Source organism: Coenobita brevimanus, chromosome 45 (genome assembly GCF_032717465.1).
Source record: "Coenobita brevimanus isolate Jiangsu-jjx chromosome 45, ASM3271746v2, whole genome shotgun sequence".
Taxonomy (NCBI): Eukaryota; Metazoa; Arthropoda; class Malacostraca; order Decapoda; family Coenobitidae; genus Coenobita; species Coenobita brevimanus.
Window position 1 is genome coordinate 40,609,986 of NC_136998.1, and position 24,721 is coordinate 40,634,706.

Consider the following 24,721-nt stretch of genomic DNA (forward strand, 5'->3'; position numbering starts at 1 on the left):
GGTGTTGGAGTTGTCGCAACATCTTTTTTTAGCGATTCATTCTGCAGTTACACATCATTATCCTCTTGTATGTAACTGCTGCAAAATGTGTCAATATTTGAGCGGCATATAAAGAAATGTAAGAGAATGCTAAATGAAAAATAATTTGCTAAGTTGGAGGTGCTACGAAGCTTTGCTATCTTGTCTTCTGATTCATTCAGATCTGAAGCGATGGACTGCAATACACACACACACACACACACACACGCATGGACCGCCCTGCATATGCCTTTCATTGCCTCCTTCACTACGGAAAGTCTTGTAGTTGCATGCAACTGTGCGCAAGTTGCAAGAAAGAACATTTTTAAAGATTTCCTACCAGTGACGAGGTTAAGGATAGTCGTAGCTACCTAATGTTTCATAAAAGTTTCATTATAACCAATCCCCCTCCTCCTCTCTCCGTCTGTGTGTGTGTGTGTGTGTGTGTGTGTGTGTGTGTGTGTGTGTGTGTGTGTGTGGTGTGTCTGTCTGTCTGTCTGTCTGTCTCTCTCTCTCTCTCTCTCTCTCTCTCTCTCTCCCACTTTCAAACACTGTATCACGCTTCGATTACCTCAACCTTTCTTCTTAACTGTGATTGACGGCTGACGATCTGACAGTAAGAGACTGACGGTGAATGATGGCATGCAGCTTGAAGAAGAAGAAGAAGAGTGATTGATTGGTAATATTTATTGCTAAGAAAGTTAGAAATAATAAGAAGATAAGAGTTCATGGCCATCGACTTCATTAAGATAGGTAATAAATTTTGCTAAGGTCAAATACTGTGTATCAGTGGAGAATATGTGTAAAATACATGCACAACAAAAGGAAAATAAGATCTGAAACGAAGAAGGAAGAGTGTGGTAGGTGTGATGGTGGTGGTGTTGTGGCCATCACTCACCGACCCATTGGGGGCGCAGTGGCTCAGAGGTAGAGCGCCGAGCTCGTTGACGGGGAGGTCGTGAGTTCAAGCCTCGCCCGGGACTGCCGTGCCGGGAGTGGTAGCGCACTCCTGTAACCTAGCTGGGCTATATGGCCATAGTTGCCTAGCTCTGGGATTAAATCAACGACCTGCTGACAAGGCGATGCTGTCATCACCTTCGGCCAGGGCTGGTTCTGGTTTGTTCACTGTATTTCTTTACTACTCTAGTAATACCCTTTACTCCTGTAAGTAATACATCGTACAAATGCCTCTGTATATCGTAACATAGAGTGTAACTTTTTTTTTATCAAAGGGTATATGGCTACACCTCCCCAAAAATATAGGTGTGGCCACACCCACGAATGTATTTGCTGAAGAAGGTGTGTGGCAAGACCCACCACCTTCTTTTGTTGTATTAGCACTCTGTACCTTTTACAACAATAAATTATTCAATTGTCACATCCGGTTGAAAAGCCTTAACCAGCTAGACCACCAGGCGTCCATTTGTTGATTGTAGAATCACCATCCAGCATAATAAACATTTTCTGTCTCATCAGATCATTTGGTTTAGTCTTCAATGTAGTCACCCGATGTTACCTGCATAATGAGTGGATGGTGGGCGCCCCATAAAGACAAGCAGGCTATATACCTTCCTTGTCTCACCCGTCCTTCTTTGTCTAAACTTTGCTGGCGTGATCTAACATCTTATCAGTATTCTTCAGTAAATGTCAGCTCTCTTCAGAATGCTATATGCCACCCCACCCCCTTCTTATAAACTTTTCCTTTAAAATTTTTGACTGACGTTCGTATGACCTTTCTGCCACATCAATAAAGTAACCTGGCTGACCTCTCCGCCATGCAGCCAATGGCAGAGGGGATGGTGAGAGTCAGCAGCGGTCCACCAATCAGCTACCTGGCCGGCCAACATGCACCGCGGGTTATACAAGTCTTGACGGTCTGACAACACCAGCAGTTCGGTCTTCCTTCATCAAACGTAAAGGTAAAGGCTGGGGAAGACGCCTTGAGGCCCTTAGTAGCAATGCTCATTATCATATGTTTAGATACAAGGCTACTGTATTATCGAAGTTACCACACTTAATTCCCTTAGGTACCACCCTAGGTGCTCATTCTACCTACCAACACACAAAGGGTTGATTGATAATTTAGTCGAGTGATACAACCTCCTCGCACTAGAATTAGAGCCTTGGGAGCGGCGGTGCATGGGAGTTTCTTAATCCCATCATCACATGCGGCCCCACAGCCGTCACACCCCCACCCACACCAACACCCCCCGACATCCCCACACACACCAACACCCCCCGACACCCCCACACACACCAACACCCCCCCCCCACACACATATTGTGACACTGGCAGTTCTTACATAGGAACACTAACCACAAGGCTACCGTGGTGAAAAGTGTTTGGTATTTTGCTCATGTTACTGTGTCTTTTAAAGTCAAGTTGTTCATTATGAAAACTTCTATATTTTGTTATTTCAGCTTTGATCCTGGACGCTGTTTCCTCTGCAGAAGTTCTGTACGTTGTTTTGCTTTTATTGTTTGATTCCAGCCGCATGCTTTTCCTCCTAAACATATTTGCATTTTACCTGCCTGTCAGAATGGTGGTAGATGTATGTGTCCTGGGGATCCTGGCGCTTGTCCTGCCCTGCTCTACCCTCACCACAGCCTTAACACCACGTCAGTACCCATCACTTCACATTAATCCTGTTGCCTTGCTTTATATGCCTGGTATACCTAAAGTGTCTGTATATTATTTTTTTTTTGGGGGGGGTATATTTCCCCCTTCTCCTCTCTCTCTCTCTCTCTCTCTCTCTCTCTCTCTCTCTCTCTCTCTCTCTCTCACACACACAGACACACACTTTCTCCGCAGGTGTGGTGAATGGTGACGATGATGGTGATCTAGTGAGGGATATAGTGAAGCCCTCATTCTCATCCCCTCTCTGTACCGTCATCGTCCTGGCAGATCTCTCCACACATCCCTTCCCTCAGGTTTGCGTTTACTCCCTTTCACCTCCCTGCACATCTTTACGTCACATTACTCCTAATAATGATGTAATATGGTGCTGTGTTTGTGTGTTAGTGTGATGTGTGGATGTTATGTAATAAGGTGCTGTATTTGTGTGATGCAGGTGACAGGATGGGAGAGGAATGTGATACTTCTAACAACCACCAACACCACACTGCCTACCATCGTAGCCACAGTTGCCAAGGTGGGTCACACTACATCACGTACATGTGTGTGTGTGTGTGTGTGTGTGTGTGTGTGTGTGTGTGTAAAACTTCCTTTATTTTGTCGTACATCCAAAAAATGCATCCACTTTTACTGAGGAACTGTAATCTCGCCATCATTCTTGGTAATATCGCCAGACAGTAAGGGCAATATACAGAGAGTGGATATACTAACAAAGAGAATTTATACCAGAGTACACCTGTGATGTGGTATGTTGTGATGCAGGTTCGCGCGCTGTGGTGGTGCGTGACTGTGGTGGTGAGTAGCGCTGACTCTGACTTCTTCGCCAAATTCGCAGCACAGGTATTGTATGTTTTCAAACTTACCCATATTGCTTCAGATATCTACTCTATCAGTTTGTGTGTCTGTGTGTTTGTTTATCCATCTGCCTGTCTGTCTGAACCAAGCGCTGGGTTATATGTATGATGGCGGGACATTGTTTTCAAAAGATTAATGTTGCTTGATTTGATTTGAAATATTTATTGTTGTAAAAGGTATACAAAGCACTTATACAACAAAAGAAGGTGGTGGGTCTTGCCACACACCCTCTTCTACGAGGATAGTTATATACATTTAGTGATTATAAAATCGTGGGTGTAGCCACACGCCCTTTAGTAAATGTTAGCTATAGTATCTGTTATAAAAAGTAGAGGAACTTGTAAGGCATATTTTGTATCAGAGTAGTATAGGAATGTGCAGTAGTATAACAGCATGAACCCCAGCCTGAGATGATGACATAACACCGCGCCTTATCAGCGAGTCGAATGGGGTCGGTGAGCGATGTCCCCAAAGTCCAAAGAAATAACAAGGTTCTTTAGACCTTGGTCCACCACACCCTTCAACACCACACCAATCTCTCTCCGTTTTACATCTTCACTACTTTTAGTTGCTCATTTATTTTTTACATGTCCTTTATTGGTGCGCACTTGCGTTTTCCCTTACACTGGCTTGAGTAGTAGCCCACATTTGTTAGCGACTATGGCTAAGGCAAAACACCCCCCCTCTCACACTACGCCGCTCTCTTTCAGTTTCATATCTTTACTACTTTTAGTTGTTCATTTATTTCATAGATGTCCCATTGGTACGCACTAGCGTTTTTCTCTTACGCTGGCTTGAATAGTACATTTGTCAGCGACTATGGCTAGGCAGCGTATGGCTTGATGAATGTTGCTGGTCTGTGTAAGCTACATTTAAGGATGGCAAGTATCAGTATGTGTAATTATACATATCTGAATGTAGTGCTTTCTAGAACTGTGGTATAAAATCAGGATATTCACGGAGAATGGGAAGTAATACAACTTTTCATTATTAACCATGTGATTTTCTCAGTCAGCGTCAGTAGTAGTGGGTTTCTATACTCACAGTACCTAGCATAGTGGACATTCCATTATGTAGTGATGCAGTGTGTGTGCCGCAGGTGCCCCACAAAATGCACATGGTGATGGATCTTCTCTGGCGAATTCCCAATAATATTTATAACCGAGAATCAGTCTTACGACAACAGCTTCATAAAGCCCATCTCATTGGCCATATGTTACCTGAGTATTCTGGGACACATTTTACGTAGTGAAGAGAGCTAGTACTGCCATTTGCTATGCTAGCATGAAGCTGTCTAGCAATATCATGATTGACAAGAAAGCTGATAGTGCTTTTGACAGATGTATTAGGAGAATCCGAAAGCAGAGCTTTATGAGCTAGGTCGTCTGCCTTTTCGTTGAAGGGTATCCCTAAATGGGAAGGAATCCAAATGAAGTGGACTTTATGACCTGTGCTTCCGATACACTGGATGGCTGATAGACAACTGTTGACAATATCACAGTCTGTGGGAGTAGTATAGACGGAAATTCGTACTGAGCTCCGTGACTGCCCACCAAGAAGTAAACATTCTCAGATAAAGACAACACAACCTACTCCCTCTTTTTATCAAATGAATATAGTTCTGCCCTAGTTGAAGAAATACAATCTGGGAGTCTTTTTGAAATTAGTGTCCACGTAGTGTGTGGGAGATTCATACTCACTGATTAATGTTGGCTTCTCTGAGTATCTAAGTTCTAGGACAGACATAGATATTAACTAAAGCTTGAGTTAACAGGAATAAGATATAGTAAAATTTTTGGTGCAGTGAGTGTGTTTTTGCAGGCAGTGAAGGCGCGGGCGGTGGTGAGGGGGATGAAGGTGGTGGTGGTGACGCGTTTGTCGGCAGGGGGAGTCGGGGAGTTACTTACCAAACACTGGACCTTCGCCATGATGAACACTGTTTTGATCAATCGTAGTAGTCAGCATAAGGATAGGTGAGTTTATTGTCACAGATAGATAGATATACAGATAGAGATGGAGATAGCAGATAAAAAGTAAGGCAGATAGGTAGGGAAGTAGGTTTGTAGGTCAAAAAATGATTAGATGGTGGATGGATGGATCTATTTCATCTCTCTCGTCTTCTGTTCTCTCTTCCTCTCTCTCTCTCTCTCTCTCTCTCTCTCTCTCTCTCTCTCTTTCAGGTACGGTTTGTATGCAAACCTACCGTACAGTGGAAGTGGTGGAGGTGTGGTGCAGCTCGGGGTGTGGAAGGCAGGCAGCGGTATAAAGCTACGTACACACTCCACTCTTTTCCCAAACAAGTATTCCAAGTAAGTCATTAAGCATCGTCATCGTCATTATTATTCCTACTACTACCACCACCATCACTACCACCACCACCACCACCATCACCGCTGTAATCATCGTTGTCGTCGTCGTCGTCCCTACCATCATCGTTATCCTCCTACCACTCCTCCTCCTCCTCCTCCTCCTCCTCCTCCTTCTCCTTCTCCTCCTCCTCCTCCTCCTTCTCCTCCTCCTCCTCCTTCTCCTCCTCCTCCTCATCATCATCATCATCACCTACCGTGCAAAATGTCTCTTGTGCGACACTGCAGCATCCTGAATCATACAAGCCAGTCCATGTCCCTGTGTGGTGTTGCAGCTTCCACGGAGCGAGGGTACCAATAACTGCGCTAATCTTGCCGCCATTTTGGAAGGTGGTTGATACTAGTGCACAGGACAGTTGGACCAGGTATTCGGGGCGGGACTGTCTCTTGATGAAGGCTGTGGCAACCGCCCTTAACTTTACCTTCGTCATGCACAAGTCTTCAAACATCGACGAGGTACGCTACGTCATTCACTTATTCCAACACTTTTGTCTTTTTCGCTGTATTCTTGCCATATCGTGACGATTTTCTTCAGCTTAGGATGGAGTCTTCCATGAGGAGGCGTTAGATGTAGGTTTAATAAACTCTTTCTGTACGAGAAACCTTTCCTAAGATAAATAGTCTGGTGGCCGCAAGAAGAAACTAAAATACGAAGTTCCCCGGACTATTTCATGTTATGTCACTGTAATAGTTTGTGTTCACTGCTTTGGAAAGAAGTTTAGGCTACATAGTACTAATACCAACTGTAATTATAAATGCAAAGTTTTTCTCTTTATGGATGATTTATATCGTATTACGTATACCTGTTATCCGTTTCAGGCTGCACTTTGAAATTGTCAGTAGAATATTGTTCCTATAATTATGCAGCTTGTCGTTACAATTGATTACCTTTTTAAAAAACGTGTGTGTGTGTGTGTGTGTGTGTGTGTGTGTGTGTGTGTGTGTGTGTGTGTGTGTGTTCTTGCCTAGTTGTAGTTTTACAGGATTCAGTCAGTCCAGTAGTGTCCCGTTTGCTGATACTATTTTATCAGTTTAATGATACGAGCACAGTAACGTCATTTATGTGTTTCTACATTCAGATCATGAGCAGTCTGGAGCGTCATGTTGTGCTGCTGTCAGGGTTTCGTATAATGCTGATACCACAAATCCTCGCCAGGGTGGATCATACGTACTTCATCGACAGGGCCACCTTTACCTTCAGCATGGCCAAACCCTCTACAAAGCCACAGTGGCAGAGTCTGTACTACCCATTACATTCCAACGTATGGCTGGCACTACTGGGACTCACAGCCATCATGCCAGTGGTTATGCATGTGGTGAGTATGTACTTAACAGTTTATTAAGCTCTGTGAAATTAGAGGTACAATAGGTGTCAAGTCTCTCTACATGTTACAGTGCGCCTCATAAGTGTGACGAAGGGAACGATCTACACCTTCATCACCCACCTCATAATGATCATATTATAAAATTGTGATGATGATACTAATATTTAACAGGGGGGATTGGGGTGGCACTATGGCCACCACACACCCCTGAAATATGCATGTCCACCCCACAGGTCATACTAAATTCCCTGAAAATAGCCCCGGATTCCCATAAAGAGTTCATCTTAGGCCACCTCTTAATTAAATTTGACCAACCCTTGGCCTCCGCATTTTTAAAGTCCTAGCTACGCGCTTGGATGATCATGATGATACTGATGATGGTGGTGACAATACTGTGATGATTGAAATGAATGACATCATGCTGATGATGACAATGATGCTGTTGATGATACACAGTTTGTAAATCACGAGGGTGACCAACGTAGCCAAACCATCCTGAAGAAGAACCGGTTCACCACCTTGGAAACCCTGGGCATACTGGTGGGTCAGGACATTTGGCACACGCTGCCCACAAGTGACGGGCCCAGGTTCCTGGTGGTTCTGTGGCTGGTGTTTGCCTTCGTGATGGGCACAGTCTACCGCGGCACACTCACGGCCTTCCTCTCGGTGCCCAAATACCCAGCCAGACCAGAAAATATGGAGGAATTAGCTCAGGCTGGCGTGAGGTGAGGTTTATGCTATAAACAAAATTTTAAAATCTGGAAAGGTTGTTATTTTATATTACAGAGAAATGAGACAACTTCACACCACTCTACTTCTCACAACACCTGTCTTGTACTTCTCTTCCTCCACTTTTCTGTCCCTCCATTTTCCTCTCTCTCTGCTAATTGTTTGCATTAAGCTACACATGTCCACACTATATGACTTGTGTCATTTCTAACAGATCAGCTTGCTCGTAGAATCCTGAGGGTAAGTATAACCAAATAAAAAAATAATAATATATCTTGATGGTGATATAATATCAAGTAGTAAAATGGATCTTGGTGGTGAAATCTTAATCTGGTGTTTGTGTTGTCAGATCTAAATTCACCCAGAACGCCACTCGCTTCCTGATGTACTTCAAACACTCAAACCTGGCGTCGTACTGTAGTGTGGCCAGCAGGGTGGATATTGTTACCACGGTCGAGGATGGTCTGACTCACATCTCCCAGGAGAAGTAAGTCACCACCGCTTGTTTTAATCTGCGGGAACTGGACCACTCAGAACGTGAATACTAAACAATACTAAACTTCGATGAGCCTTATTTATGAGTTTGAATGAGCCTCCTTGGTTACTAGACAAATCACCCCTTCAATCTGACTACATTTGGTCATCAACCGAGCTGAAATGAGTCGGGATCTTTATCAGGTTAGAGCAAACGCACTTTAGTAGGCTTATGAGAGGAATTAGTGGAAAACAAGCGAGCACCGATTTTGCTGATTATGCGATACTAGCGGAGATAAGCCTGATGAGAGGCAGACAATTAAAGGGAACTGTAATACTTTAATAAGCTGACATTATTGCCGAGAGAGAGGCGATATCATTGTAACAGATGGAGCATTTTGTAATTAACTTAGAATTATGATTTGATGACTTTTTTTCTTTTTTTAGCAAGAGGGAAGGCTTATTATTGTAACCGATTTAGTATTCTGTAGGACAGGTAACTAAATGTTCAGCCGAATTTATCGCAATTATATCCGTGTCCTCCATAGCGTAGCGTTCTTCCACGAGCGATACAACACGGAACTGATGATAGCGGAGCACTTCAGCGGACAGGACGGCGTGTCGGAGCTGTACGTAGCCAAGGAGAACGTCATCCCCAACTATGCCGCCTGGATGATGCCACACGATGCTCCCTATAAGGATGACGTCGACCGATGGCTTCTTACCGTCATTGAGGTGAGTTGAATGTACCGTTAGCGTCATTATTAGTTTTATTTTATGCCACTGCTGGCATCATCATCTGTACCATAAGCATCAGCATCACCTGCATCATCATCCTCGTCACATCATCATCATCATCATCATCACAGCAACAGCATTATCAGCATACTGTACCAATCCATCACAGTACCCATGCCTTCAGGGTCATTAATAATCTGTCTATCAATATCTGTTACTTGTTTATCAGTCTATCTATCTATCTATCTACAGTCAGACACCGTAATCCCGAAAGGGGTTGGCCACAGACAAATCGCCCCCGTCACTCTGTCCTCTTGCATTTGACTGCCCTCCCTCCAACTAAGTTTCTCACTGCTTCAGGCATGGGGCGATTACAGGGGTATTGTAATCGATTACGATTACGAATACTTTGCAAACTTCAGATTACGATTACGATTACGATTATGATTACAGTTAAAGTAAGAGTAATCGATTACGATTACATAAGAAGTAATCATGATTACAATCATGATTTCATGTACTGTTATGCACTATATAATTATGAGCACGTTTCTTTTATACTTGACACTGATTAAGTAAATAGCTGAAGTTAGTTTTTAAAAGCAAAAACATCATCCAATAAGATAAAACTGATATTTTCTAGGGATATATATCTTATATGTAAATAATTTTAATAAGAATTGCCTGCTTAAGGAAGAACATAGGGTTAAGCTCTGCAGAACCTATGGCGACTGTTTCTCTGGATAAAAATATACTGTACACTGCTATGTCCAGTAAGTTGTTCCTTTATTTATTTATTATTTTTTTATTTTATTTTTTTTGCCAAATTGCAATACAGATGTGTTTTAATAATTCAAGCATCGAGACTTTTCTTCACTTTGTCCTTGACCCTTTCATTCTATTAACTTTTCTACCAACTGAGATCCTCTCAGGTGATATTATATTCTAGCTTAGACAGGATATTATATGGAAGCTTCTAAGTGATAACCTACAATTCACTTTTGTTTTCATATTACTTATGGACTTTTATGGTGTATATTTGGCTGTTTGACACTGAACTACTGTGTTTTATTCTTGACGAATATTTGTGGAATAACTTATCTGGGGCCTTGTAATCGTAAATGTAACCATGATTACGATTACAGTATGAGAGTAATCGATTAAGATTGCGATTACTTGAAAAAAATGCCTAAGTAATCGATTACGATTACGATTACACAAAAGTCTGTAATCGATTACAATCGATTACGATTACAGATTACGATTACCCCATGTCTGCACTGCTGATAGACATATTCAACACTATCATACCCGAAGGGGAGAAAAAAAATACGTATCCCACTCTCATTCATTAGTCTAACTCAGGGCATTGCAAGAGACATTTTACGGCATTACGATGGCAGAGAAATAGTAGGGGACAGGGCGACATGGAGACGTTTTTTGTAGCCACCCCTTACGGGATTAAGGCGTCTGGCTATAGATGGATAGGTAGTTGGACGATGACAACACTTCTTGGCCCTTGCGTCACCCACAGAGCGGCCTGAAGAAGAAATTCACAGATGACATGATGCGGGAGGCCTGGCAGGAGATCCGTCTGAGCAAGAAGAACCAGGAGCAGGGAGACGTTCAGGCAGCAAGGTTAGTAAAGCCAAGAGTGACAGTGTTTCTTAAGCTTCTATTCATTTACACAACTGTTAAGCCAACTACAACCAGACTGGAGGCAATATTCAGGACGTAGTAGTAGTAGTGCTAGTAGTAGTAGTAGTAGTAGTAGTAGTAGTAGCAGCAGCAGCAGCAGCAGCAGCAGCAGCAGCAGTAGTAGTAGTAGTAGTAGTAGTAGTAGTAGTAACAGTAGGAGCAGCAGCAGCAGCAGCAATAGTAGTGGTAGTCCATCTAAAAATGAACCCAGTAGACAGTAGGCTGAATTTACTCTGCTTCTGCAGTCCACCATCCCCCATTCAGAGGACTGGTGAAAAATATTATCAGTAATATATTTTCTAATGAGTAAATGCATGTGTGGTCTCTCGCTCCTGTCTTACCTTTCCTCATGATGATGACGATGATGATGATGATGATGGCGACTTCCTATAACATGTCACTGCCACTGCAACCTATGTATCTTAAAAATCTGACTTACTTCCCCAGCGAGGCGACGAAGAAAGCTGGAGGAGGCGAGACGAGAAATTCAAACCAGGGATTGAAGCCACTGAGTCTAAGCCATCTTCAGGGAGCGCTTTTCCTGGGCATCTTTGGGCTGGTGGTGGCCGCTGCTGTGTTCTTGTTTGAGATTATTTCCCTCACTAGATTATGCAGGCGCTCACTTTTTTCTGAGTAGTGGGGATATTGCAATGATGATGGTGGTGGTGGTGATGATGATGATGATGATGATGATGATGATGATGATGATGATCATGGTGGTGGTGGTGGTGGTAGTGATGGTGGTGGTGGTGATGGTGGTGGTGGTGATGGTGGTGGTGTGATGATGATGAGGATGATGGTGATGAGGATGATGAATGGCGAATCCAGAGGGGGCTAAAACACCCCTAAAATATATAAAAATACGTATGCATATCAATAAGTACTCCCAGTTTCAATTTTACACATGCATAATAAAGACGAGTAAAATAAGTTAGTTTAGTTTGGCTTTAATGAGATGCAATAAATAATGATAACTGCAATGAAAAACTATCCCCACCTTCAGAGATTAATAATTCGACCCCCAAAACCGTGCATATAAATTCTTCTAACCTTGAACTTTGTATAATATTGTTCGTAAACACACTCCTCTTCGCTCATACAACTATCATGCAGTTTATTGTCAGATCTGATTGAAGCCAGGCGTCTTTCTCAATGACCTATGGAGTGGAATGGATGATGATGATGATTCTCTCCTCTACCCACCCAGTTAACCTTTTCTATACGTTTCTCCTCTCAACTCCCTCCCTATCCCGCGGGAGGAAGATGGTAGACTGCAGGAGGGTAATTTCAGGCTGCAGTCTACCGGGGTCACACACACACACACACACACACACACACACACACACACACACACACACATACACACACACACACACACACACACACACACACAGAGTCACGGACATTATTAATTCCTGATATGGACCTGCTACATGACCAGAAAATAATAAAAATGGCAGGACCGCCGAACTTCACATAAGAACGTGATTTGAAATGTATATCTCATTCGCTCCCCGAGTCCACGATATGGGACGGAGGTGGGCATTTTCAACACTTAATAAAGAAGGGAACCCCGGGATAGGGACCTATGAGCTTCGCGACTATGAGCCGATAGGCGGAGGGCGGTGCGCCTGGCACCCGTCTAGCAGAGTCCCTCGCACAGGAGCTCTAGGAGCCAATGGGATATACACTGTTAGGGGCATATAATGTCTAAGATCAGTATTTATTTTCCTGTGGGGGACCCCTTTTTGTATGAGGCCCCAGTAACCCAGCAGCCTCATTAGTTCCATTAGCCCCAGTAGTTCCAGCAGCCCTAGTAGTCCTAGTAGCCCCAATGGCCCTAGTAAACCAAATAGTCCTAGTAGCTCTTGTAGCCCCAGTTCTAGTAGTCCCAGTAGTCCTTGTAGTCCCAGTAACCATTGCAACCCCAGTGATCCCCCTTTTAATCCGGCCCTGTGATCTAGAGATACACTTTGTACCCTTTTTACACTAACTTCGCCTCAAACTGCAATCTCTCCGTCTTGAATGCTGAGGTGTGGGAATAGATTAACAGTGAATTGCTGTGCTGGTCATAAAGAAGTGCTATTGCAAGGATGTAGAGCCGTGGTAATATCTTGTTTTCTAGCACTGAGCTACGTGAAATAAGCTGCAAAAGGATGAAAATCTGGGTCAAGCTAAGGTGAATGAATTATTATCAAGAGATTAAACACAAAGCCGTATTGGATTTGTTTTTCTAACTGTTATGTTGTGTGTTTTTAGGTCGACTTCTCGTCCTAAGAACACCAGCTACTGAGCGGGGTCCTCTTTCCGGACCGGAAGTAAAGCACCCACAAAGGTACAGGACATAAAAACCAGGCAGTATACCTTAACACATCTATTGCCTTAAATTCTACACCGTTACAATATAACACAGAGTGGTATTGGATATACAGTAGACAGGGACACAGAGTTAGCCTTTAACACCAAGATTCACAGTTACACTTGAGACAGTATTATACATGTACACTTATGTTATTGGTTATAATATTGCGATACCCTTGTTTCGTCTTTAGGCAGAATATATATTTAATTAGATGCACTGGGAATGAACAAGGCTAAGAGTCCGTGGGGCGAATACTACTATAACTAGACAGGGTGCGGATCGCGACACTTGATGTAGTCACTTAGTCGCGACGGCACTTATGCACAGACTTTTGATTCTCCCGCGCACCCTAGTCTCCGTTCACAGTTACTGTAAGTTCTCTTATTTGGGACTCAGGCTATTTTCTATTCTGCCAGGTATCGGGCTCTTATAGATTAATGGTAACTTTCACTGGTATTACACTGACCCTCACTTTGTCATTGTTCACTGTTATTTTCCCCCTGGGTTGTTCTCGGTACAAGGGGCGTCACTACAGTATTTACTCGTGTGTCCTGGGTATGAATCACTCTGGAGTACGGGCGTGCGGGGAAGGCCCTAGGGGGAGCCTTCCTGTAGAGGGCAATACACTGCCCACAGGGAAGTCACTGTCCGGGTCCTGGTCATCGGTGGCTTACAGGGAGGCCCTCCTGTCTGGGGGCCTCGACCTCAGAGGAGGCCCTCATACTGGAGCCTCGTTGGTGGGGTGCAGGGAGGCCCTCCGGTCTGGGGGCCTCGACCTGAGAGCTGGCCCTCGGGACTGGGGCCAAACAGCTGTAGGAGGCGGGCCTGTCGCCTCTGGCTCCGTGGGGAGAGTGAGCCTGGGTTGCCCTCACCTGGAGGCTGCTGGTCGGCCCTGGGGGTCCTAGGACTGCGGTCGCCTGTAGGGGAAGGCGCCGACAGGGGTGAACTGCGGCACCGTCTCTGTCGGGTGTCCGGCAGGAACAGGGATCTCCCAGGGGTAGGAGGTAGGGCCTGGATCGGGCCTTGCCACCACTCTGGCAACACCTCTGGGGCAACACTCCCGGATGGTGACAAAGGGCGTCCCACGCAGCCGAGAGGGAAGGGGTCGGCCGCGTAAGGGACTTCCTGCGTTGGGAGTGCTCTCAGAGCCACGAATGAAGGGCGTACAGTGCCCGCTCGTTCCCCGTCACGCACAGTGGCCGTGAACGCGGTTCTGTGACTCCTAGGGCACACAGCTGAAGGGCGTACAGTGCCCGCTCCTTCCCACGCACATACAGTGGCCGTGCTGGCGGTGCTGCTCCCACAGGAAGAAAAGGCAGGAGAAAGGTACACGGAGTCTGTGTCGTCTCCGGTACATACTGAGGCCGTAGCTTTAGGTCTGCTTACCCTGGTACGTACTGCGGCCGTAGCCGTAAGCTTACCCACCTTATGAGGAGCAACTGAAGGGCGTACAGTGGCAGCTCCTTCCCCGTCACGTACAGTGGCCGTCGACGCGGTGTTGCTCCCGTAGGAGGGAAAAGCAGGAGAGGGGTGCACAGTAGCCGGTAGTTTATCTACTCTTAGAGAAGCAACTGAAGGGTGTACAGTGGCCATTCCTTCCCCGTCACGTACAGTGGTCGTTGACGCGGTGTTGCTCTCGTAGGAGAGAAAAGCAGGAGAGGGGTGCACAGAGGCCGCGCCCTCTCCAGTACACACTGAGGCCGTAGCCGAGGGTCTGCTTACCCTGGTGTGCACTTCGGCCTAGCCGTGAACATGCCTGCCCTTTGGAAAGCAACTGAAGGGCGTACAGTGGCCGCTCCTTCCCCGTCACGTACAGCGGCCGTCGACGCGGTGTTACCTGGGACTGAAACTTGTTCAGTCCCACCCCGATTCTGGTGACGGCTGTCCCGCTGGCAAGGTCGTTGCCTCTTTCCGCTCACCTGATGTTGGAGTAGTTGCGGGGAAAAAGGACTCAGGACAGTAGTGTCCCGGTGACCCTCTTGTACTGGGTCAGGGGGGCGCGGTAGCACAGTGGTAGCGCGCTGGACTCGTAATCGGAGGATTGCGAGTTCGAGCCTCGCCCGGGCTGCCGTGCTGGGAGTGGTAGCTCGCTCCTGTAACCCTAGAGGGGCTATATAGTCCAATACAGGGCTTAGCTCGGGGGAACTCCAATTCTCCCATTTTTTTGTACTGGGTCAATAGCCCCACCGTTGTGTCCTCCTGGGGTGGTGGTGTGGTAGCGGCTCGGTGTTGGGGTGGGGGGTGGCGAGGTGGCTGGTCCGGCGGCGGGTATTTTACTAACGTTTTTATTATAACATTTTATTACAAGCCTTTTTTCCTCCTCCTCCTTCTTGTCATTTTATATTTTGTTATGCTTAGGTAAGAGACTCGCATCAGCTTGCCAGAGATACTCCTCAAGTTAATGTTTTTTTCTATGAGATTTCTATAATAGGTCGTTATTATGATAAGAGGTTCACATTCTACTATAACTGGGTTTGTGAAATAACAAAATATGACGTATAGCAATGATCTGTGTTCGAGGAGAGGTACTGTCAAGGGTACAGAGAGAAATGCAGATTTGAGACGATATTTTGGTTTAAACTTTGAAGACCATTATTTTTTCGTGAAATTATAAACTGCAATGAAACGCAAGGAACAGGGTAAGATGTGGTAAACCCTCTCAGATAGGAGATGAAATCGAAGAGGCTTCAGGTCCATCCAGAACCATCACGTAACCGTCTCAACCAATCACAAGTGAGAGTTCACCTAAACAAACAATGACGTCATAAATCAGGATTCCCGTGCAAATTTTTCGGACTGTGCCATGATCTCGAATTTTGCCACCCAAGTGTTTTATTTGAAAGAAAGTTTTGCTTGGAAATACTTGTATGCTACAAAAATGACGAAGGAAGTAGAAAACACTAGTGATGGTGTAGTCAGGGTTGCCAAGTTAGCGTTTCATGTGTAAGTTTTGCTATCTCCTAAGGTTGAGATCGAGGTAGATCAGCTGGGTTCAAGCCAGCAGGTGGTCGACATTTAACAGGGTGCAATTGTATATCCTCTGACTTGATTTCACATATTCATATCCAATCGAGGAACCCCAAGATGGGATATAGACTTTCATAACTCTTATGCTAGGTGTTTTTAGGTCAACTTCTCGTCCTAAGAACACTAGCTACTGAGCGGGGTTCTTTTTCGAGACCGGAACTAGAATACTGTAATGCTAGGTGTAAATAGGCTCGACTTCTCGTTCCTAAAACACCTAACGTGGAGCGGGGTCCTCTTTCGAGACCGGAGCTTAGTGCAATAAAGAGAGGCAGGACACAAAAACTCCAGGCAATAACCTTTACACGTATATTACCACAATCCGACACAGGACAAATCAGCAGATATTACAACATAATATATAGCAAAATAAAACCTTATCTAGGACATATGTATCTCGCAGGATACTTGCTTATCTGATATTAATGCCAACACAATCAATCCTAGTGTATTGAGGGTACAGTGAATATAGGCGCGCATGGGAGGCGCGGGGAATGAGTCTCACAAGGAGGGGAGAAAGGGGGGGGTGCGGGGAGTGACTTGTGACGGCTAGGATGGAGTTATGGTAATACTAGAGAGAGGCAAGTATTAACAATAAGGATTACACGTTTTCCACTAGCAAAGGGACTTTGGTAATTGATTTTATTCTTGATTTACACTTACACTAGATACTGGGGTGAGAGAGTGTCGTACAAGATTTACGGGCAGCGTGAGTGGGGGAATATCACTAATACTTTCTCGTATTACTTCTTTAGAGCTCACAGCAGTAGGGGTGTGTCACTACGGAGGAATTTCCAGGCGGCACAGTCTTACTAATTGTATATAAGGGACGTCACTCATAAATATAGTTCATCAGATCTTGGAGGGTGGAAGAGGGAGGGGGAGACCGAGGATGAGATGGAGGGATGGGGTGGAGAGGTATATGAGAGAGGGGGGTGTGAGTTGGGAGAAGGGCAGTGAAATGGCGGGGGACAGGGCGACTTGGAGGCGATTTGTTTGTGGCCACCCCAAACGGGATTGAGGCGTCTGGCAATAGATAGATAGATAGATCTTGGTTCACACACTCGTCCTTTATTCTCTCACTGTGGTCTCATTTGCCCCGATATTCACTACATTCAGTCACTGCACGATACTATACTAGGCGAAGTCACACTTAACCTAAATCACTTGCACTGTTTCTGGGTAGCATCACGCGTATTCATCGGGGGGATAGGCGGGAACAAGCCATCGGCAATCCTGCCGGGCTAGGGGCACCGTCAAGGGGAGGCGTACCAAGAGGGCACGGGACAACTCGCAAGGGCGTCCTCTCGCGTCCTGGGCTTCCCGTGGCTTCCGGACTGGGCTCAGGAGTATGGCCCTCGGGACTGGGGCCGAATAGCTCCAGGAACCTCTGGTGTAAAGGCCCTCTCCCACTTCGGCGTAAATAGGCACGATGAAGCCACGATGAAAATCGTGGCCGAAGTCGGTGATGTGTCGACGACGCTGACCAAGAATCGTGGTGTCGGCGTAATACCGGCGACACCAGTACGACAAAACGCTTACACCTCGGCGGAGTATACGATATAACCGGCGACTAGTAGCCGACATATCGCCAATATGTCGGCGTAATGCGCAAGCATTATTCTAAATTCAAATATTAACGTTTTTTTTTTTACGGCGATTCAACGGCGATAAAGGTACAACGGCGGCGTGCTGTCGATGATGTATCGTCGATGTGTCGGCGAATGCATCGGCGCAAGAGGCACGACGTTATTCCTCTGAGTTCACCTACATGTCGGGGATATATCACCGACATTCATAAGATGAAATATTACTGTCGCACAACCCGGTACGTATCGTACGGTTTACGTAGGCTATGTCATATTAACCTCACCGATGCATCGCCGATACATTGCCGACGCTTCGCCGTATGACCGTACGACATCTCAACAGTATTTTTCACCGCCGACGCCTCGCCGATGTCGGCGATCATACGCGGTTTATATGCCGGGTAATCGCCGACGTCGCCAAGGCGTCGCCTTGTTGTCAACGACTAATCTGCGAAATTTTACAAAATCATGGAGGGCCACGACGTTTTCATGCAGCATGAAAATGTCGTGGCCCCCCACGACAAATTTCCACCTCGTGCGACGTATCGGCAACATGCCACGAATGGACAAGATTTTGATCACGAATACCCACGATTAGGGATTTTTGACACATCGTGACTTTATCTTCCCCACTTTCGCCGAAGTGGGAGAGGGCCTTAAGTCTCGGCCGGAGGTGGGAGCCTTACATCGTCGTAGGGGCGTATGGAGTCACGCCCGGGTGTCCTGGGGAGAATCAGGAGAGACTGCGGACTGTGGTCTCTAGCGTCTAGGGGCGCCGACAGGGGAGGGCTGCGGCATCGACTTGGGCCCGTCAGGTGCTTCTGCTCTAGAGCCAGACGTAGGGAGCGGAGGCCAGGGGAGGCTGTGAGGCCTGTCTGGGCCACTCTGGTATGGGAGGCCTGGGCTCTTGTCTCCTGCCGGGGTGATGTCTCGCTCCTTGTCTCCTTCTGTGCACCTTTGGAGTGACAGTGGGCCGTCTCACGAGGGCAGGAGCGACAATAGGCCGTCTCTATCAGGGCACCTTCGGAGCAATAATAGGCTGTCTCACGAGGGGGGGAGCGACAATAGGCCGTCTCTACCAGGACACTTTCGGAGCGACAATAGGCCGTCTCACGAGGAGGGGAGCGACAATAGGCCGTCTCTACCGGAACACTTTCGGAGCGACAATAGGCTGTCTCACGAGGAGGGGAGCGACAATAGGCCGTCTCACGAGAGCGGGAACGACAATAGGTCGTCTCTACCGGGACACTTTCGGAGCGACAATAGGCCGTCTCACAAGGAGGGGAGCGACAACAGGCCGTCTCTACCGGAACACTTTCAGAGCGACAATAGGCCGTCTCTACCGGAACACTTTCAGAACGACAATAGGCCATCTCTACCGGAACACTTTCAGAGCGACAATAGGCCGTCTCACGAGGGCGGGAGCGACAATAGGCTGTCTCTACCGGAACACTTTCGGAGCGACAATAGGCCGTCTCACGAGGAGGGGCGCCGTCTGGAGTGTCTAGAACAACTCCACCCCTACCTGGTTCAACAATCCCACTCCGTGAAGGTAGTGTCCTTCTCCTACGACGGCGACAGCGTGGTGGCTGCATGACATAGGGTCGCACGGCCCGGGCTGACATATGTCGTTGTTGCCGGGGGTTGTTCCGACTGGTGGCGGCTACCCCGTGGGGTCCGTGTGGGGGTGTCGGCATGTTCTCGGGCATACTGGGCTGTATCTTGCTTGCTCCGTTGTCGGGGGCACTATGGTATATTTCGGGGGCACTGTTCTGTAAGTCACGCATTTTAAATACACTACAAGAGGAACGGGGCATAATAACTCGGTAGACCAACCTTACACATATATTGCCTTAATTACAATCCTTTATGTTATGCTGGATGTTTTTAGGCTGACATCTCGCCCTAAAGACATCAGCGACTGAGCGGGGTCCTCTTTCAAGATCGGAACTAGAACTAATGCACCTGGAAGATGCACTTCCCGTGGGTCTGGCTGGATGGGAGAGGGACATAAGGTAGCTGGGGACATGGGCCGGTGTGGCTCGGGGCCCCTGTAAGCCTCCCCATGACCTCCTCTTCGGATGGTGTCGCCTCCCCGAGTCCTCCTCTTGGGGGTTGGTGTGCCGGGTTCGCTCCGTCTGGTGGGTATTTCACTGTCCTTTTCTGCTCTTCAGTCCCATCTCTCTTCTTGATATTTCTTCTGTTTTTCCCTCTGCTCTTGCAGTCCCGTAGAGCCATAATATAGCTTGGTGCTAATTCTTCATTATTCCTTCCTTCCCTAGTGAGACTACCTACCTGACCACCAAAGGATGTACTGTATATAGGTAATAGGAATATAGGAGAGGAGGGGAATTTAATGTGATAAGAGGATTAAGGTTAGCGGCATATTGGCTGGCGTTTGCTACGTCGAGTGTGGGAAGGGTTGGCAGTCATGGCGGTGTACGAGGAGCTGGCTGGGATCAGCTGCCTGGCTGGCACTCGGTATTACCTCGGCACGGGGGTTGTATGTCGCACCTCCATTGCATCCCCTCTACTCCCAGTATCTCAGCTATTCCTATATATTGCGTGAGTATGTAATCTGAGACCTTGTATTATTAAAGTGTTGTCCATGGAGATATGGGGGCTGCACTGAGGATACTTCTAATCTCCAAAAAATACACTATTCATTGAAAATGGTAGCAGATCGTGGGTCAGGCGCAACTTACCTTCACGCTTTGCAAATGATTAATATTATATGCAAGTGTAATTTTACCGCATAGCTGTTGCGCTGGTAAAAATGTGCATATTCTTTACCGAGAATACTTTTACCCCATTAAAATGATCAACGTTCTGTAATGTTCACTGTTCATTACATTTCGACGTTAAAAAAAATATATAGATATAGGTTGGCTGTTTCTTGCGTCATATTTTGTCGTAATATGACAAATAAACTAGTGCATGCCCAGTGTATCGAAGCTGAGTATTACAGGCTTAAGAATTTTATTAATTTGGTTTTGGTAATCTGACTTGGTATCTTTATTTGAAAACTAGATTTATTGTTAATATGAGTACTGGTAATGGGTTACTTATACAGTACAATTTACTGCAGTAGACCAAGCAGGGTTGTGAAGACAGATGCACATGAATGGTTTAAGAACCAATTTACATTAATGTTTAAAAATGTGTGCAGAATAAATTACAAAATTATTCATAAGTATACCCCAGAGATTGAGAATACAGCGTACTCTTCTTACTCTAACTTGGACTAAAATTGCCATCACTGTATCATGAATGCTGAGCTGTTACAGTAGATTAACACTAGAATTTGGTGCTATCCAAGAACATGTGCTATGAAAAGGATGTAGAGCAGTTATATTGTTACTTTCTGCCACTGAGCTAATGGGATATGCAACAAAAGGACAAAAATCTGGGCCAAGTTAGAGTAAAATAAGAATAGATGTTTGTGTGCAGTTCAGTTGACCTCTTTAGTATGATTTTTTTTTTTTTCCCCCCCTGACCTTCACATAGTTTTATAAGACCTCTTGTAGTGAAGGAGTCAGTTCCTCTAGTTCAAGAGTGCTATCTGAAGTTGAATAACTTGTTAGTAGATTGCAGGAGGAAGGTAGAATCCAGGATTGGAAGGCAGGTATAATTATTCCCCTATACAAAGAAAAAGGGAAGAAAGAAGTGTGTGGTAATCATAGGGACATTTGCCATCTAATTGTACAAGGAAAAGTAAATAGTAGGATACTTACTGACTGAGTTAGGGAAATAACATAGGAATTACTTGGAGAAGAAAGGGAGGCTTCTAGGAAGGGAAAAGGCTGTAGCACCAACCGATCAGAGTGGTAGCCTGCTCCCAAGGGGAATGGGAATGCTGGTGATAGGGAGAGCTGGAGCTCCTGTTTCACAATCTGCCTAACCATCCCCCTTTGCCCTTTGCTGACCTTTTCAGTGTGACACTAACATCAAGAGTAAATCAGCATATTCTCCCAAACACTTCCTCTATCTCATACACATAGGAGGGAGTAGACCGTAGCACCAGCCGAGCAGGGCAGTAGCTGCTCCCAAGGTGGATGGAAAGATGATGACAAGGAGTGCTGGAGCTCCCGTTTCATCAGCCTTTGAGACTAGTTCCTGACCATCTCCCTTTGCTGAACTTTTTCAGTGTTTCAGTAACACAGAGAGTAGGCCAGCATGCTCTCCAATACATGTTTTTCTGTCAACACCAAACTGCATGCACATTACACACTACACTTCCTTTTCAAAAAAAAAAAAAAAAAAAAAAAAAAAAAAGGCATTTAATAACCAAGCCTCTGAGTCCCTGGGGGGCGACCATAAATGCCCCCACCATCTGCCCCTCTCCCAGTGACGACTCAGCAAGTTGCCTTGAACCAGTGTCAGGCTCACTTCCTCATTTCTGCAACATTCGTGGCCTCTCCTCTAACTTTCTCTCTGTTGAGCACCACCTCTCCTCCTCTAAACCTCACCTTTTCCTAACTGAGACTCAGCTGTCTGAGGCAACTGACAGCAAACCCTTTTCTGTATCCTCCCATTTTCTCTATACTCATTTCAAAGCCAAAGGTGGCTGTTGTGTATATGTACATAACAACTTATCTTGCGCTCGTGTTCCTGAGCTTGATTCTTCTGAATTCTCTACACGAGAATTTCATTAACTTTCTCAGCAGTACACAGTGGAAGCTAATCATTCATGAATGCTGAATTGTTGATACTGTTGGCCTCTGAGAATGTGTCCTTACCCCTGTCAATCGATAATTAAAACTTATAAAGAGAGTCTTGCTGGTGCGAATGCCTGGCTGGTGCAAATAGATTTATGAATATACAGTACCGGTATATGAAAAAATTGGCTTGACTACCAGTCGTGATTAATATAAGAAGCTTGTGCAGACTGAGAGTAGGAAACAAAAGTAAGCACATTATGGAGAAATGAATCATGATTCTTACATTTAATCAATCCAAAGAAAACTGTAAATTTGTTAATTACCAACAATATGAATTCTTACATTACAAGATAACTTAAACTAGTAATCAGTCACACATCAGACAACTAGCTAGTACTCCTAAACCAAGAAAACACAGAAAGAAAATACTGGTCATTGGAGAAAATGGAATTATGGCTGTGAAGAGACTGTGTGGCTCTGCTACTCTGGCCAAGCTGCGATGCGCACTGCTGACGTCTACTGTTGCCGATCACCAATTCAGTGGAGAGATGTGGGGGTTGTAGAACTGCTAGAAACTGAGTGATATGCTGCAAGACTGGGTCTTCACTCGGCTCAGCATTGTTCTTGAGATCGTCCTCCTGTGGCAGCAGTACACCAGCTGACCAATGTTATCATGCCAGCCACAAAGCAATACATGATCACTGGAAGTAGGCGTGGCCAAGCTTAATGGCTAGAGAAGCAAGGCAGAGGAACGATAATTACACAAAAAATATCGCTTAGTGAAACTTTAATGTCTATACATAAAGACAGTCACTTATGATACAGTGGCGAATGTTTTGAAAAAACTGTTTCAAATCTGAACGCAAATGCAAGCGGTTAACTGACTGAGCAAAGTTCTGTGGGGTTTCTCTACTGTTCATGAGTTCATATAATAATAACATAGTGTCATGAATTGCCTTAATAACACTATCTTGCGAATTCCTGACAACTTAAGACATGTAGTACGGTATGTGGTACGGGGGATGACGAGTTTGTAAATGGTCATGTAGGTGAAGCAGCTCAAGGATATGAAGGAGTACATGGGGGATGTGCATATGGTACAAGAAATGAGGAAGGGTAAAGGATACATGAGTTTGAGGAGGCAATGAACATGATTGTGTGCAACACACATTTCAGGAAAAGAGAGAGTATAGTATGTTGATTACATATGAGTCTGTGGGAAATAGCAGCCAGACAGACTATTTTCTGGACCAGAGGGCTGATAGGAAGTTAGTGAGGGATGTTAAAGTTATAGGGAGCGAAGAGTGTGTGCAGCAACACAAGTTATTGATATGTGATGTGGTGCTTAAGGAGCAGGTGATGAAAAAGAGGACCTGTGCACTTACGAGGAAAATATGAAAGTGCTCTTGTGTGTCTGCCCTTTCCTTTCCTCCATCCTTCTTTCCTTTCATCCTCTGCTGTCTTTCTTTCCTTGATTCTTTCCTTGTCCTTCTGCCTACAGGTGACATTACACTCCCTCTTCTCTATCCTTCATTCTTTCCTCTTTCTTCTGCCTGTGGGTGACTCTACACTGAGTGACAAGCCAAATGGTGTCCTGTACACCAGGAAACCATTTACTATGCTGGGTGGTAACCATATAACCAAATTTTGGTGCCTGGTGGTTTAGTGGGTAATTACGACGCTCCAGTGAGATTGAACCGGTGAAAGTTTAAATCCAAGGAGTGGTTAGGGTTTATTGCTCACGTAATGGCACTCAGGGATGAGTGAGGCTGGTCACTCTCATCTTCATTACCAACTTGTCTAGCCCCGAGCTCATATGCACCTCATGGGGCAACATAGGATTGGATGATGAATGAAGAAAGTGAATGAAAAACCATTCAGTAAGGGATGCCATCTCTAGTGAGATGAGGAGAGTGGTGGCTGAACAGGGAGACATGGATGGAAGTGTTAATGAATAGTACAGCGCCCTCAAGACCAACCTCTTGAGAGTTACTGATTCAGTATGTGGATGGACAAGAGGCCCACCAAGACATAAAGTGACTTGATGATGGGATGAGGTTATAGAAGCTGCAGTTGAGGAGAAAAGAAGGCTTTTCCCAGAATGGAAGAAGGGTAGTAACAAAGAGGAATACTTGGCTGCCAAGGATAGGGTTACAAAAGAGGTTTGAGGGCAGATCCAGAGTCAGAGACTTTTACTTGGTAGCTTAAATCATGTGGAAGGGAAGAATATGATATTTAAGGTGGCAA

At 45.5% G+C, this 24,721-nt stretch overlaps 1 protein-coding gene across 1 annotated transcript; it reads left to right on the top strand.

The window, feature by feature from the left end:
• Positions 1–3,083: 3,083 nt before the first annotated feature.
• On the top strand, positions 3,084–11,475 carry LOC145398515 (ionotropic receptor 21a-like). The gene is made up of 11 exons (XM_080271389.1): positions 3,084–3,170; positions 3,416–3,493; positions 5,330–5,481; positions 5,719–5,817; positions 6,150–6,330; positions 6,954–7,190; positions 7,656–7,924; positions 8,278–8,415; positions 8,951–9,137; positions 10,675–10,778; positions 11,286–11,475. The coding sequence occupies exons 1-11, from the start codon at positions 3,084–3,086 to the stop codon at positions 11,473–11,475; spliced, it is 1,722 nt and encodes a 573-aa protein (XP_080127515.1).
• Positions 11,476–24,721: the final 13,246 nt, after the last annotated feature.

What these genes read in the sequence shown, in the direction of transcription:
- LOC145398515 (XM_080271389.1), top strand. Translation starts at nt 3,084, where the DNA reads ATGCAGGTGACAGGATGGGAGAGGAATGTGATACTTCTAACAACCACC. An exon ending in TCGTAGCCACAGTTGCCAAG is followed by an intron (nt 3,171 to 3,415) that starts GTGGGTCACACT and finishes GTTGTGATGCAG; the next exon opens with GTTCGCGCGCTGTGGTGGTG. An exon ending in AGTAGTCAGCATAAGGATAG is followed by an intron (nt 5,482 to 5,718) that starts GTGAGTTTATTG and finishes CCTACCGTACAG; the next exon opens with TGGAAGTGGTGGAGGTGTGG.